At 35.5% G+C, this 16,662-nt stretch overlaps 2 protein-coding genes, 1 long non-coding RNA gene and 1 pseudogene across 7 annotated transcripts; 2 read left to right on the forward strand and 2 right to left on the reverse strand.

The window, feature by feature from the left end:
• Window positions 1-33: 33 nt before the first annotated feature.
• Window positions 34-10,124, reverse strand: LOC108825728 (peroxisomal membrane protein PMP22). 2 transcript variants are annotated; one of them, XM_018599075.2, is made up of 7 exons: window positions 9,996-10,103; window positions 9,636-9,734; window positions 9,467-9,568; window positions 9,319-9,394; window positions 9,148-9,218; window positions 8,949-9,034; window positions 8,631-8,858 (listed from the first exon to the last, which is right to left on the reverse strand). In XM_018599075.2, exons 1-7 carry the CDS (start codon window positions 10,068-10,070, stop codon window positions 8,798-8,800), a joined length of 570 nt encoding a protein of 189 aa, XP_018454577.1. In that variant the 5' UTR covers window positions 10,071-10,103; the 3' UTR covers window positions 8,631-8,797. The 2 variants fall into 2 exon arrangements, with proteins under 2 accessions (XP_056850463.1, XP_018454577.1); XM_056994483.1 differs by lacking the exons at window positions 8,631-8,858; window positions 8,949-9,034 and adding an exon at window positions 34-261 and having other exon boundaries at window positions 9,996-10,124.
• On the forward strand, window positions 6,261-8,719 carry LOC108824958 (aspartic proteinase A3-like; annotated as a pseudogene).
• A 396-nt stretch (window positions 10,125-10,520) lies between the features above and the next one.
• Window positions 10,521-11,735, forward strand: LOC108826860 (probable F-box protein At4g22030). The gene has a single exon (XM_018600208.1). It carries the CDS (start codon window positions 10,521-10,523, stop codon window positions 11,733-11,735), a length of 1,215 nt encoding a protein of 404 aa, XP_018455710.1.
• Window positions 11,736-13,396: 1,661 nt separating this feature from the next.
• Window positions 13,397-15,197, reverse strand: LOC108825929 (uncharacterized). Of its 4 annotated transcripts, none has more exons than XR_001945323.2 (4): window positions 14,973-15,197; window positions 14,627-14,742; window positions 14,129-14,494; window positions 13,397-14,030 (listed from the first exon to the last, which is right to left on the reverse strand). It is a non-coding gene; the product is annotated as an uncharacterized LOC108825929 (long non-coding RNA). The 4 variants fall into 4 exon arrangements; XR_001945324.2 differs by having other exon boundaries at window positions 14,963-15,197; XR_008938984.1 differs by having other exon boundaries at window positions 14,129-14,475; window positions 14,963-15,196.
• Between the last annotated feature and the right edge of the window lie 1,465 nt (window positions 15,198-16,662).

The following is a 16,662-nucleotide window of genomic DNA, read 5'->3' on the forward strand; positions in this document are numbered from 1 at the left end:
CATAGCTAGTTCGTGCTTGATGTGTTTCCCTGATCACTTAGCCCTTGCCAAAGCTAGTGTCTGCCATTGACCTTGCTCGCAGGGTAAGGTAAATTCCCCTGAAAAAAAAAGAAGAATGTAAATTTTAAGTTTAGGTTTGTGAAACAAGCTGCAGTAAATATGAGTCATTGTTTTACCAGAAGAATGCAACGAGGCTGTCAAGATGACCTGAAAGTGCAGTCGCACATACTTGTAGTTTACCCATCCCACAATGGGGCAAAACTATGATTTAATTTAGTTCACAACACACAAAATCAAAACAGACACTATATATGTAAACCCTTACCAATACATTGATAGGATTGAACAGATAAAAAAAAATTAATAGGTTAACACTATACGTATACGCCCATAATTTAAAGCTGGCAATTGTTTAACATGGAGCAATTGTATTTTTTTTTGCCAACTGGAAGAATATGTTTTGGAATATATTTGTTTACTTATTGTTTGTTGGGTTAAATATTAATGCTAAAAGTCTTGCCAATGTTGCCATACTAATACTAATTAATGGAAATAAATATTAACGTAGATCTGGCAATATATGTGTTTGATACGTGCTCTGTTTTTAAATAGTTTCTTTTAAATTACACGGTCTAACTGGTGACCAAAAAATAAAGAGAAATAATGCATTCATTAATGTTCGTAATAAATTTTACCATTCATAAGGAATATTCATTCCTTTTCATTTATTGTTATTCTTTCTCATTCATTTTATTGTAGAGAACTAAAAAAACAAATTTGTTTTTCAGTAAATTTGATATGGAATAATCGTTTCTCATCATTCCTATAATTTTTTTTCATACATTTTTTTTCTATTTGTTCCTAATATTCCCGAGATGGTTACCAGTTTGACCTTTATATGTTGATTTTAGTGGGAGAATTTCTGTTGGATATTTAAACCAGATTTCTATCTATTTTTAAACCAAGAAGATCTCAACTATATTAATACCAAATCTCTTATATATTAAAAAAGCATTACAATATTTTATCTATAACATGTGTCTTCAATACAATCTTTTTCAAAATTTCGAGAGAAATATGGTCTATTAAATTTATATTATAGATTTTATTAAACTAAACTCTTATATATTAAAAGAGAAACATTATAACATTTTAGCTATGACAAGTGTTATCACTATAATTCCTTTCAAAGTCTCTAGAAAAATATGATCCATTAAATTATATTATATTTTTTATTAAACAAATTATAAAATTAATTATTAATTTTGGGAAAACTTAAAAGAATACACTTAGATAAAATTTAAATTTGAAAACTACAATATTCCTTATTTTTTTTGAAAACATACACTTTTGTATATACAAATTTACTAAATTGTCCAGTATAAATATTTCTCAATTATTTTTCATGCTAACTTTTTATATTTAAAGTAACAGTTCAACAAGAATAATACTTTTGAAAAAATAAATCTTTAAAATATCTACAAAATATTCTTTTAATATTTCTTAAATTTTTTTAATTTTTGAAAAAACAATGGCTCCATTTGAGGAAATGAATAAATATAAAAAGAGGAACGACAATGAATAATCTTTTAAAAAAAATTCCATTTGTTCCTCATCAAAATTTAAAAGGAATAAATTTCTTCACTAATTCATCTAAACATGAGGAAAAGAAATGAATTCAGTAGGACCCACATGTACTAAAATTGACAAAAAGTTCAACATGATTGGTATAAAATTAAAAGAACAAAGAATTCATCAATTATTTTTCCTAAAATATAGTCACCAATTACTCCGGTAACATATACTCGGCTCTCTTGGTAGCTGCGACTTGGTGTGCCTTGCTTCGTTTCCAAAGTCGAGACCCGCCCTTTCGATCCGGACGGTGATGTTCGGTGCCTGTCTTACAGTATGGACGGTTTGATGGTGTACCTTGGCTTTGGTGTACTTATTCGATCCTCTTGCTGTGTCTTGTTATCGGAATTTAGATAGTAGTTTTGCGGTATGCTTGGCGTATTGTGGCCTCAGTCTCTTGCGTAGTGTTTGACAGTTTCAGATGCATTTTTCTCCTCTTTTTGTGGCGGTAGCAGTGATCTCTCGTCGGTTTGGTGGTCAATGGTTGTATTTGTATTGGGGTTCGATCGTCGAGGCTTGTTTGTGTGAAGGTTTATGGTGGGCTTCTATCTAGGTGTGAAGTGGACGTCAAAGAGTGCGTTCAATCCTTATCCAAAAGTTCCGAGGATCGTGAAGCGATCTATCTTGTCGGGTTATGAAGCCTTGTTTCTTGTTTTCGAGTGTGGGATGGTATCGTTTGGCAGGCCATAGGCGGCAACGATAAATCCGGGTTGAGAAGGTGCATCGGTGTCTTCGGGTTCTACAAGTGGATTGTATCGTTTGGCGTGCCGAGAGTGCAGCAACGATGTATCCAGATCATTGATACCTGCTACTTGGGAAGTCTTTTGCATTGGTTTGTCGTGTTCTTTTGTGCGGTTTTTTTTAGTTTATTGAATCCTAGTGTGTGGTTTAGTTTCCTTGTCTTGTTAAAGTTATGTTCAAAAGGTGCTCCGGTGTGGGTTTCAGCTGCCTGTTCTTTGGGTTCTTTGTACGAAAGGTGCCCCGGTGTGGGTTTCAGCTGCATGTTCTTTGGGTTCTTTGTCTCTGGGGATTTTTATCCGCCAGCTTTATGTATGAAACAATCGCAGTTTGTTTATGAATGAATTTCAATTTGGGAAAAAAAAAAAATAGTCACCAATTAGAGCCAATATCTACGATCTTGTTCTTCTCCATGAGATATTATTATCCTCAATTTTTCGCAAAAACATTTTTCTTTATCTTGTTTCATAGTTTATTCTTTCTCTTATTTAGAGGCTTGTTAGTTCATGAATCTTTAAGTGTTATTGGTATTTGTAAATTCTCATTTTCTGTAATTATCTTCTTTTTTTGAAACATACATTTGATTTCATCTTTGCCATTATCTATTTTCCGAATTTAAGTGAACCTGTTGCTACAGCCCAGTTTACGGAGTGATGGCGGGAACTTCGTTTATGCTGCTGTAGCTTCATTATAAGTTGCCGTGCTAATTTCCCTTTAGGATCAAGAAAGATGTATTCAGCAAGGCTGAGCAGAATTTTGACATTTCGTACGCAGTAAACAGTTGCCTAACAATTGTTTACTGCATCATTATAAGGTCAACTGCTTTTGTACAGTTCTAACTTTGGAAATTTTGGAAATTCAAGAGTTCAATGATCGATTTACAAATATAACTACTGAACTGCTTATCTGTATAGCTGCTTTAAACTCTATTGATTCATTCCATGGATTTAACAAAGAGAAATTGTTGTGATTAGCTAAGTTATATCCAGATGATTTTAGCTATTTTGAGATTTTATCTCTAGAGTAATAACTTGATATCTACATCGACAATATACGTAGAGACGAAGGTTTAAGAGTGTAGACCATCTTAGAGATTTTTCTTGTTTGATGGTGAAAACTCAAAGGCATCTAGCACATCCCTTGGTCTATAAATCTTTAAAGTTGGTTTTAACTTTGTCAGTTGCTACCACAAGTGTTGAAAGATGTTTGTGAGTAATAAAACTAGTGAAAACAGCTACATGTAACCGAATTGGAAATTAGTTTTTAAGTGATTCTGGGGTTTACTTTATTGAAAAAAAGTTATTTGACTCAGTTTCAAATGAGAAAGTGATTAAAAAATACCAGATAATGAATGAGCATAGAGTTGTTTTTTTATTTGCTGGATTTCTTATACAATATTATTTTAATTTAATTTAATTGTATTTTATATTTTGCCTTCGCTACATTTATTTTCTAGATCTGCTACTGACTAAAAAGTTACTTGACTTCAAGTACTTTTTCATGCATGACTCCAAACTCTGTTCCTATAACAGAGTTAGGGATTGTTATTGATTTGTGATTTAAAAAGATTTTTGATTGTTTTTAAAAAATAATTAGTAGACTAAATTAAAAATGATTTTAATTGTTTATCAAATAGTTGTATAGATTTTTTTTTTGGTCAAAATGTTAAAATTTTATAACCATTTTCAGAGTTTTTACATTGTTGTGAAGAGACACAACTTATTTGGAAAAAGAAAGAACAACAAAGGAGACTAGAAAACGCCAAGGAGAGAGAGCAAGAGAGAAAAGATAATAGAGAAAACAGAAAGAGAGAGAGAGAGAGCCAACTAGCTATAAGGAGAGATAAACCAAAGCTGTATAGATTATCACGAAATCTGTTAAAGATATTGCTAAGTCATATTTGTCTGCAAATTGTCTCATCTCCCGAGAACAACTGTAACATGGAAATATTTTTAATTTCTTCCCTCATGAATACTTAGCAAATTGTCTATTTACGTTATAAATATAAATCTCTCCACCATTCTTCTTGTCACCCGAGTTTTCTTCTTCATCCTCTTAAGGTTTCAGAATCTACTGTCATTTTCTCGGTAAGTGTTGTTTCACTTCTTCTCTATTTTCCAGATTTCTTTTCTTTGTCAGAAAGTTTTAGGGCCTATCAGATTATTCATCAATTTATGTTCGTGAAAAGTAAAAAAAAAACTTCAAATATTTTTATATTTTGATTGGCTTGAAATTTGAGAGATAACTTAATCAACAATATTACACTAAACATATATTTACGGAAAAATAATATAAGAACTAAAGTTGGTAAGTCAGAAATTTGGTGAAAATCTTCTTGATTCTTAGTGTAGTATAATTTTTTTTCTTTGACATGTGTTGTGGTAACAATTATGCTGCAGTAATGAAACAAAACAGTTTCATTTTATTACCTCCTTTAACATCTGATGTAGGTTAGCGTTGCTACTCTGTTCTTTCGTGAGGTATACATATTGCATGGTCTTCCTACTTCGATTGTATCAGACAGAGATACCCGTTTCCTTAGCCATTTTTGGCGCTCGTTGTGGAAGTTACTCGGTACTTCGTTGGATATGAGTACTGCATATCACCCGCAAACGGATGGCCAGACAGAGGTTGTTAACAGATCGCTTGGGAATCTCCTTCGTTGCCTTGTGGGTGACAACATTCGTTCATGGGACTTAAAGCTAGGACAAGCCGAGTTTGCGCATAATCACGCTCTCAATAGGAGCTTGGGTTTCTGTCCGTTTCGTGTCGTGTATGGTGTCATCCCACGGTGCCCTCTTGACTTGGCTACAACACCGGATCGCACACGACATCATGGTGAAGCTATCGATTTCCTTGAAGACCTGCAACAGGTGCATCGTCAGGCTCAGGAAAATTTGACATTATCAGCAGAGAAGTATAAAGCGGCAGCTGATACTAAGAGGCGTGAGGTTATATTCTCACCAGGGGACCTTGTGTGGGTGTATTTGACCCGTGACAGACTGCCTTTGCGTGAATAGAACAAGCTCAAGTCGAAGAAGATTGGACCAGTCAAGGTTCTGGAACGCATCAACCCGAATGCATATCGTGTGCAGCTTCCTTCTCATTTGCGAACTTCGGACGTGTTCAACGTGAAGCATTTGTCTCCTTTTCATGGTGAACCAGATCATCCGGATTCGTGGACGATTCCTTCTCAACCCGGAGGAACCTGATGTAGCATACGAAGCCTTCTTTAGGCCCAATGGTTTTCATATTTATCTCTTATATTTTGTGTTTCGGTTTTAAAGGGATAATACAGAATCCATATAGATTAGCATAGATTTTATTATGAGTCTTTATATAGACGACTCTCAACTACTTGTAAAGATAAGTTTTATTGAAATCATATTGCAATTGCAACAGAGCTTTTACAGCACTAGAGGAGTACTCTAAACCTTTCTTTGCTTCGAATCTGTCGAGAGTATCGTCACTTTCAAGGATCTCCTTGTCTTGTTGAGAGTATCAACATCACCAAGGAACCACTGATTCTTCGAGTTCTCTTCTGAGTTCTTGTCGGATCTCGTTACTAGGCTTCCGCTACTCTATCAACATCTTTCAATGTTTTCTGTTTTTGCCTTATTTTGTAATATGTTAGAAGTCCAATGGTCTGTGTTTTAGTCCTGTACTTCACCAATCTTGAATCTTTGATCTTTTGTTGAGAAAGTTGGATTGGTAGAAGGTTTAAGGTGTACAAGCTCGTCTGAATAAGACTCGTAATGGTATTATTTACAAGAAGTATGCTTTTGCTGTTGCACATTTATTCTTTTTCATCATTAAAACAGCAACAAAAAAAGTTTTATGTGGATGTTCTTCAACCTTGATGTGGTATCGTTAATTGATGACAGTTTAAGATGGGAACTCGGTTCCACTCCTTGCTCGTGTTGTTGCTTTCATTTTTAGTCTTTATATCCGCGGCCTCAGCATCTGAGCAACAAGGCGATGGAACGCTTAGAATAGGATTGAAGAAGAGGAAACTAGACCGGGCCAAAAATTATTTCCGCCTGAGCGTTGCAAATACGGGCACTGTTACCCTGAAAAAGTATATAGACGCTCAATACTATGGTGAGATTACCATTGGCACTCCACCTCAGAATTTTACAGTAATTTTTGATACCGGAAGCTCCAATCTCTGGATACCATCTAGTAACTGCCACTCGGTAAGCTTATAGCTTGTTCTTAGAAATGCCTAGTAAATGTTATACCCTATAGTCTTCTTTGTCAACAAATAAAAACAAAACATTTATTTTCAGGCTGCTTGTGTTTTACATTCAAAATACAACGCTAGAGAATCATCCACTTACAAACCTAACGGTTTGTTATTTGATTCTTGAGCTTTTTAACTATAATGTTAGTTTGATAATTTAGTTTTCGTAGCTGCGTCAATCAGCTACGAAACTGGTGCTATTTCTGGTTACTTTAGCAACGATAGTGTTAACGTTGGTGGTCTTGTTATCCACGATCAGGTAAAACGCAACAGCTTTCATATCTCGGAATAATCTTGCAAGTTTTACTATTTTGTTTTTTGTTTGCATATCTTTACTGCTACTTTTTTTCTTTACCACAGGAGTTCATAGAGGCTACTAGTGTGCCTGGTATTACAATCTTGGCAGCCAAGTATGATGGTATCCTAGGGTTGGGTTTCAAAGAGATCGCTGAAGAAGACACGACTCCAGTTTTGTAAGAAAAGACACGACCTTCTTTTCTTTATTCATTTGATTATGAATGATTATATTATATGATGTGAATATGTTATATATCACACATAGGTATAACATGGTGGAAAGATTTATGCTTAACGAGCCCATTTTTTCATATTGGCTTAACCGTAACCCAGAAGAACCAGAAGGTGGTCAGATTGTTTTTGGCGGAGTTGACCCTAACCACTTCAAAGGAGAACATACTTATGTTCCTGTGACACATAAAGGTTACTGGCAATTCGACATGGGTGATATCAGCATTGCTGGAAAACCAACAGGTAAGTTAAGCCTTTTGAAATGTTTTTTTTTTTTTTTTTTTTTTTTTTTTGCTAAAATAGCTTTTTGAAATGTTTTAAGTCTCAGAATTTAATTTGAGTTTTTTAGGTATAAGTTGACATAATCTGTGTATCAACATATGTCATTCAGGATATTGTGCTAAAGGTTGTTCTGCCATTGCTAATACCGGAACTATTCTTCTCAGCGGTCCATCGGTAAGAGAAAGATTTTTTTTGTAGATTGTTCACTGTGAAGCATGATGAATAGTTTCTTTTTTTTTGGTTTTTAGGTTATATATAGAGTGTCATCACAATGATCAATCATGCCATTGGAGTAGTAGGAGACCCAAACGAAGAGTGCAAAACTGTAATAGGTCAATATGGACAAACCATACTGGACTACCTTGTTTCTCATCAGGTTGAAGTTACTTCTAATACCAAACACATTCCCTCACACCTGCTTTATTTATAAACCAAACACAATCGTGAAAAATCAGGGGGATCCGACGAAGGTATGCTCACAAATAGGACTCTGCAGTATTGTAGAGATAGTCACGGGTCTTGTAAACGAAACGGTGTGCAGCGCCTGTCAAATGGCATCTGTATGGATACAGAGTGAATTGTTTCAGAATCAAACACATGAAGGCATACTCGCTTATGCTACTGAAGTGAGTTCTGAAGACTTGTTTTGGACATTAAAACATGTTAAAGAAAAACTCTAATCTCTCTTTTAACTTTTTTTTTAAGCTTTGTAACAATATAATAAATCCGAACCAACAATCAGCAGTGGACTGTGAAAAGGTTCCATCCATGCCTATAGTCACATTCACAATTGGTTTCCAACCCTTCGATCTCTCACCTCAAGATTTAACTACTTATCATCATCACTTTCTACTTACCAGTATAACCACAAGGAAGGAGTTTAAACTAAAAGTATTTGTTCTTTTCTTGGATCAGTATATAGTCAAGACTGGTGATGGAGTTCTGGCTCAGTGCAGCAGTGGTTTCACCGCCATGGATATTCCTCCACCTCTTGGACCTCTCTGGTAATTCTCATTTCCAAAATCTAATCTACTATACACATGTATTAACTCTTAGAATATTTGTAATTTTGCAGGATCTTGGGTGACCTCTTCATGCGACCATACCATACTGTGTTTGATTATGGGAAAACAAGAGTTGGATTCGCCAAAGCTGCTTAAAACAAGGATCTCTTCTTTATTACCCATTTCTTATAAGTTTGTGAATGTGTTTTGAACAAATGTTTGTAATAACTTGAAACCATTGTTATTATCATCTTAATACATATTCTTATTCGGTTTCACCCTTTTTCATTTACTTTTTAGACATGCTTTTTAACTTACAGAAAAAAAACAAAGATCATATAGCTAGTACTTGCTTGATGTGTTTCCCTGATCACTTAGCCTTTGCCAAAGCTAGTGTCATTGACCTTGCTCGCAGGGTCAGGAAGATTCCCCTGAAAAAAAACAAAACAAAAAGAATGTGAAGTTTTAATCATGTTTTGGTTTGTAGAAGAAGCTGCAGCAAATATGAGTCATTGTCTTACCAGAAGAATGCAACGAGGCTGTGCAAGATGACCCGGAAGTGCAGTGGCACATACTTGTAATTTACCCATCCCACAATGGGGAAAAACTGTGATTAAATTCAGTTCACAACACACATAAGCATATCAGTAGATATAATATATGTCACCCTTACCAATGCCAATACATTGATAACAGACACAAACACTTTCTATCACTTACCGTCCATGCTGTAAGCTGGACTGTAGGGTAAGTCTTCTTGATCCTGTCTCTAACAAGATTCCAAGGAGTTCCTGTTTCATTCAACATTGAAGATGCGTATATCACAACTCTTAATACCATCACACGACGTATCTGGGTTTACAACTGGAGTGTGATAGGAAAGGAACTTACTTTCAATGACTACTCCATAATAGATCATGAAAAGCAAATGGTTCAATGGTGACAGTGTCAGTTGTTCCACGATTACCTACCAAACCAAACGTTTTTTACATTTAGCATAAACGAATCTTTAACATACAAAAATGATTGAAGATTTTACCTTCTTTGCAACAGTCTTTGTGTCCTTCTTCCCTTGAAAAATCTTATCTAGAGTTGTATGAAAGAAATGCCCTACTGGTCCGAGAAATCCACCCGCAAATATCTGTTGGAGAAGCCGACAGAACTCAAGGATTGGTTTTGAAAATAGAGAGAAAGATTCCAAGCTTTACCATTTTGAGAAGAACCCTTCTCAGCTGAATCTTCTGTATCCCAGAGAGTTTCTGCGAAACAACATCACTAACACCAGACAAAACTCCAGCTGTAATAGCCTGCAAAGTACACACACACATATATAACTACATAAGACAACTTAAATTCATTAGAGAAAAAAAAGTCAACGACCTACTGAATTCGCTCAGATAATGAATGGGATTTTGAACTGGGTCTGGTTCAAAGAATCAAAGATACAAACTTTCAATCGAAAACGTAACTCAATCGATCAAACTAAAACCCAAATTTCAAAGAAAAGTAATCATTTTTAAATCAGAAGAAGAAAAGAAGAATTAAGAATAAGGGAACAAAGATGGAACCTTTGTTCTAAGAGGATGTTGCTGAAGTTGAGACAAGTAACGTTGCAGAGTCGTCTTCTTCGCTGGAGATCCCATTTCTTGGATTCTTCTCTTTTTGATTCTCTTTAGTCTTCTATAGTAGTAAGTAGTATCTGGTTAATAACACAAAAAGACGAACCGGTTCAGTCCTGACAAACTGATGCAAATCGATCAAACCGAATTAAACCGGTTAAAGAGTGTTAAAAGACTCGTTCTATGTGGAAGGATGGCGGGTAAAATTGGGAGGCTTCCGGTTTAGACCGAAACCGCCACAGGAGAATCTATCAACGCCTGAGAATAATTGGTCTTTGGTCAAAATTCAATTCTCATTCTTGGTTTGGTCAATTCAATTCATTTAGTTTTCTATTCCTTATTTTATGCTGTTTCTGCCTATCAGCAAAATACTATATATATACATCTTAGCATCATTATCTTCTTCATCAAACACAATTACAAAACTTCAGAAGAAAAAAACAAGAACCGGTTTTGTTCTTGTATACATCATCAATGGCTTCATTACAGGTTTCAAGATTAGTTCTTTCGTCATCTTCATGCATGAGACCTAAAGCCGCGGTCTCCATTCCAAAACTGCCGAAATTTAACGTCTCTGTTCCGAAAATACCAACAAAGAAGCAGACTTTATCGGTTAAAGAACCAAGCTTTGAGCTAAACGGGTTCAAAGAAAGCCTTCCTCTTTCCTTGAAACAGAGGAGAGACTCTGATTCTATCCAAAGGGCACGCCTCAATGCGGTTCTTGAAGCAGTCATGGATAGGATTGAGATGCACAAGAACATCGGTGATCAGCGGAACAATTGGAACTCTTTGTTGCTCAACTCCGTCAACATGATCACCCTCACCGCCGCTTTGATGGCTGGACTAGCTTCTGTTAACGGTCACGGAGGAGATTCTGTAACGGCCGTGAAGATAGCTTCGACTGTGTTGTTAACTTCTGCAACAAGTATCGGTGCCTTGATGAGCAAGATTCAACCTTCGCAGCTCGCTGAAGAACAGAGGAACGCGACGAGGCTGTTCAAGAAGCTGAGAACGGAACTCGAAATGTTTCTGAGAGAAAACGAGGCAATCTACGAAGAAGATGTGAAGGAAGCGATACAGAGAGTGTTGGCTCTAGACAAAGCCTACCCTCTTCCTCTAATCGGCACAATGCTCGAGAAGTTTCCTGAAGAGTTTAAACCGGCGACTTGGTGGCCTGAAAACAAACAGAGAAACCCTAAGACCGGTCTTGCGAACGGGTGGAGTCAAGAGCTGGAGATGGAGATGAGAGAAGTAGCTCATGTGGTTAAGACCAGAGACGCAGAAGAGTATGATAAATTAGGTAACGTGGCGTTGAAGCTAAACCGGTTCTTGGCTATCTCTGGACCAGTTTTAACCGGAATTTCTGCAGTGAGCTCTGTTTTTATCGGTCAAGATTCCGGTTTAGCTGGAGTTGTGGCTATCACTTGTGCTTCTTTGGCTGCGGTTGTCAACACTTTGGAGCATGGTGGTCAAGTGGGAATGGTGTTTGAGATGTATAGAAACTCTGCGGGATTCTTCTCTCTGTTAGAAGAAACGTTGAACTCGACAGAGAAGAGAGAGCATGGACAAGTGTTTGAGACAAAAGTTGCGTTGAAGCTAGGGAGAAGCTTGTCTGAACTGAGAGATCTCGCAAAGAAATCTAAAATCTGTCAGGTTAAGGCTAATGAATTCGCAAGCAAACTTTTCTAGGTTTTTATAGAGATAACTTCCATTCTTTGATCTATTTGTATCAACAATTTTATTTAACTTTTACAAAAGATAATATAAATCCGATTGGTTTTGGCATTTCTCACCAAAAACTGAACCTAGCATTTAGAACTTGTTTAAAAAAAACATTTAAACTACAGAAATATCTTATGATAACATTAATTTTTTTTGGTCACAAATATAGACTTACAAATATAGATTTTAAGGATCAAAATAATCAAAATGTTTTATTAAAAAGGTAAATATACACTTATAATCTTAGGGTTAACTAATGTAAACCTTAGGGTTTAGACTTAAGAGGTGGAAATTTGGGATTAAGGTTTAAAATTTTATAAAATAAAAATAAATACTAAAATTTTGAAAAATAGTTTCAAAAAGTATTTTTCGAATTACAAAAAAAAAATTGAAAAAGGAATTTCGAGAAAAATTCAAAAAATTATAAAAAAGTTCAAATTTAAAAATATATAATCTGAAAATATTAAAAAGATTTATTTATTTAGTTTTATATATCTAGGGGTATTAGAGTTTTTTTACCTATTAAATATTAAATAAAACATTTTGGTCATTTTCTTCTTAGAATATTTTTTTGTGACAAAAACTTGAAAATTATCTATTTAAAAGAATTGCCTTTTAAACTAATACTAAATTTTGAGCTCTTGTTCAGTTTCTTTGGATTATAAATGAATTTTTCTTATGAATTACTATTTTGAGAATTTCCATTATTATGTTTCAAAGTCTGTATTATATCAAACCAGAGAATTTGTTTATAATTATTTTGTTTTCTAGTTTTATCACATGGATTTTGAAAATCTCATGACTATATACAATACTTTAAAAGTTGAATCGTATGAGTAAAAATGAGTAAAATTTATCTCTGAATAACATAAGATTTTGTTAGAATTTTAGAATCAACAATAACTAAACTTGTTAAATAACAAATGATTTGAATAAATTTTGATTTTTTATAAACCAGTAACAATATATTATATATTACTAAGAAAAGCCCGTCCTACGGGCGGGAAGTATATCAATAAATAATTCAAGTAATCAGGATTAAAAATATATATTTGTTAATTTTATATGATATTGGATTTGAAAACTAAATAAATCATATTGTCTGAATAATTGGTTATGCTTTTATAAGATAAATCTTGCTATTGAGATGATCTAGTATTGGAATGCAAAGGGACTGTATCGTTGGAGAATGTCATTACTATGTTTTTTTTACCCAATACAGTTAACTACATCTTTTAATTTTTTATTTTCTTTTGATAGCTATGTTCGATTAACATTTTATCATATTCGGTCTGTCATTTCTTTTCCATATTTATTTTTACTTTTATTGTATGTGTTTTATTAGGAAGAGTAATGACGAAACCTAAAGTAAACCATCAGATATTAGCATTGAAATATGGGCAAACTACCAATAAAAAAAGAGTACATCACATTAGTGTAGAACATAACACTACGCTATACCGATTCCGGTTAACCCTGATCGGTTTAGGTTCTACATTTTGTAATACCATCTTAATTTCATTTTGCTTTGAATTCTATCATGAGCAACAAAGAAAAAAATTGGTACAGATGTTGACAGTGCAGAGGGAAAGAGGAGAACGTATTATATAGAGAAAGCTTCAACGTATTATATAGAGAAAGCTTCAACGCTTTGTGGGTGTTCTTACATCATATGAAGGGTTTCTACTACAGGACGTGTTATACAGAAAAACAAAGTATCTTTTAACCACAATAATTTCCACATCTTGCAACACAACTTCAATACAAACGGCCTTAACAGAAAGTCATCACAGATCAGACTCGTTACTACTTTAACACTTTGACAATCTCATCTCTTCCCCAAGCACTTGCAAGCCACAGCAGACCCTTCAATGACCGTCATTGATCTCTGAAACTCATCCAATAATACAACTCTTCCTTACTTCTTGCACTCTCTTCCAACACAAACTTCTACTCTTTTCAATATCTGTCTAGGATTCTACATTCTTCAATATCTTTCCAGGATTTAACAATTGAGCAAAAAGCTATTGATGCAGCAGCTGAATAGTAGAGCAAGCTTCAATGCTTTATCGGTGTTCTTAAATTCTGGGAAGGGTTTCTACTCCAGATTATGGCTCTAACAACAGTGTAGCCTTATTTCCGAAACAGCTCATGTCAACAACTTTGCCTATGCCACAATAACATAAGGAGCTGCAGCACTTCCTAGTCCTACCCCCTTGCTTCCAACTCTTTGTCAGCCATAATTAGTGGCTTGTTTAAGTCCTTTTAAGTGCAATCATCAAAAGAATCAACTCTCAAACTCGACTATTCCCATGTAAATGAAAAAAGAAAAAAAAAGACAAACTTATAGCAAGACTTACCCAATGGAAACAGCTAGGGAGATCAAAGATGGAGGACCTTGATGCACCGATACAAATGATGAACCACAATCATTGCCTTGTATGGGTTCTGAAGATCATGAAAGCTTCAACTACTATCTCATTCTCCATACATTTCGTGATGGTCCAGCATCTCCTCACAAAGCTTGCAAACTCAATATACGTTTTTCTTGGTTACAAAAGTATATGATAACTGATAAAGGTAGAGAGTTATTCATCTCAATGAAGAAATAAAAAGCATTACCTTTTTCAATATTCTCGGCTGAGATAAGCCATGCTTGCCCAAAACTGAGTAGTGGTGAGCACGATCAAAAACTTAGAAACATCATCTGACAAAACTCCAACAGTCTACATACAATGTGAGGATAAGCAGTGAATATTTAGTGGTAGAAAAACACTGCAACAGTCCGAACCTATAGGTTCTGAAACTTACAAAGGAAGCGTTTTTGTCCAAAAAAAAACAAAGGAAGTGTTTTATACCTTTTACTAAAAGTGATTTCTTTGATTTCTCCATGTCTTCATTCTATTTTCCTCATCCTTTCTCTTTATAGTCTCTTCGTTTTCACACCAACATACTTGTACTTCTTCTCGGTATGCTAAAATACAAAGATAAGAAAGTCATTTTGTAAGTTAAAATGTAGATATCAAAAACAAAAACCTTCGCATCAGAAAAAGGCGTAGAGGAAACAATGTGTTTTTCAATTGATGAATCGATGAGTAAACAATAAGCTTTCCTCACAGAGACTAAATGGTTGGATAAGTTGTGCAAGAGAAGAGAGATGAAGAGATCGCGATTTTCGGAAGAGAAATAGTAACCTATTTATACCCGATATCATAGATCTAGCCGAAGAAAACAACGCATTGAAGAATCTGTAGTGGACGTCTGAATTAATGAGATTAAACACATAGAAACAATAACGCGAACTGTTACAGAAACAGCGACGACACTCGATCGTCACCGTCGCCGCCGAAGGAAGATCAACGAAGAACACACATGTTTTACAGAAACAGCGACGACACTCATTTGCTTCTTTTATTTTTGGGTTAATGCATATTTCAGATGCATCAAAATAATTTGACTTGCACCACATCTAAAATAATGATGAGCTATTCAAAATAATTTGGCGTGTAAGGTTAAACCAATTCTTACTACACCGAAGTGGAGATGGGTGTAGCCTTGTTGTTGCCATAATCTGGATAGGTGCTCCGGAATGTTCAATGATATGAACTGTTCTTCTTCAGTCCACAAACGACATGATAGACGTTCATGGCTAAAATCAACAAAATTACTTGTTAGTATATACATATTTAATTCTAAATGTTCACGAGTAAGTGTATTAAAATCGGTTTTGTTGACAAAACTTACTTGATTCTCTAAGAGAAAACTCAGATTTGTGCCCTCTCTTTGCCAAGACAAAGAACAGTTTTTAATTTTCCTACGACTCTGGCTTAGTGATTTGTTGACCCGTAGAGTCCAAAAACTGGACTCAAAGAGAAATTCTCTATGTTTCCACTTTCCCACTCCACAAACTCCTCCTAAACGTTCAAGATTGCTCTTTCTACATGTTGCGAGTATCTTGACACCCTGCATAAACGAATACAATATAATAAAGACCACAACTTTGAATTACACTTATAAACTATACTAAAACATGTCTTACATTCTAATCTTTAAAAAGTCTCTAAAGTTTCTCCATACTGAGCAATAAACTGTTTCCATGTACGGATGATTTTTGCTTGAATCCACCAGCCTATTTTGAAAGGTTTGATCCCACTTAGTGTACTCAGTTTCTTAGGAGGTGCCATTTTGGATTTGATATAGGTGAGATGTAGGGATGGCAGTTGGGCTTTCCCGTCCCGTCCTGTCCTGAACCGCTGTGGATTCGGTTTTTGGTGGTATACGGCGGGTCTGTCCCGCACGGGATGCGGTCTTCAAACTAGTTGCCTAATCCCGTACCGCCAAATATTCAGGCCTTCGCGGGCCGTTCTGCGGGACATCGAATATTACATTGCTTGTTTCTACATGCACAAACAAACATAGACAAGAATTTAGTTTCAGCTTGAACATGATCAAGCATACTCTTATAAGATCAGTACATTAAGCTTTTACAAAACAAATATTTTTATAATCATTTATGATGGCTTGAAGAAGCTCCACTGGTGCAAACCAAGGGCGCTTGGAAGACCGGAAGCATCATCGACCCTGAAACCACCATCAACGGAGTTCCACAATGTCTAATATCTCTCTCTCTCTCTCTCTCTCTCTCTCTCTCTCTCTCTCTCTCTCTCTCTCTCTCTCTCTCTCTCTCTCTCTCGTGAAAACAGAAATGGAGACTTAGGATTGCGGGTCTTCAAAATCCCGCGGTTTAACCCATCCCGCTTTGAACATGTCCCGCTTTGAGCCCGTCCCGCTTTGAGCCCGTCCCGCGAGGCCCGCAATTTTGCGGGCTTATCAAATGGAGGCCCAATCCCGCCCCACAGCAAACCTTTACGGGTCAGGCCCGCGGTCCAGGTCC

The sequence above is a fragment of the Raphanus sativus genome, chromosome 9 (genome assembly GCF_000801105.2).
Source record: "Raphanus sativus cultivar WK10039 chromosome 9, ASM80110v3, whole genome shotgun sequence".
NCBI lineage: Eukaryota > Viridiplantae > Streptophyta > Magnoliopsida > Brassicales > Brassicaceae > Raphanus > Raphanus sativus.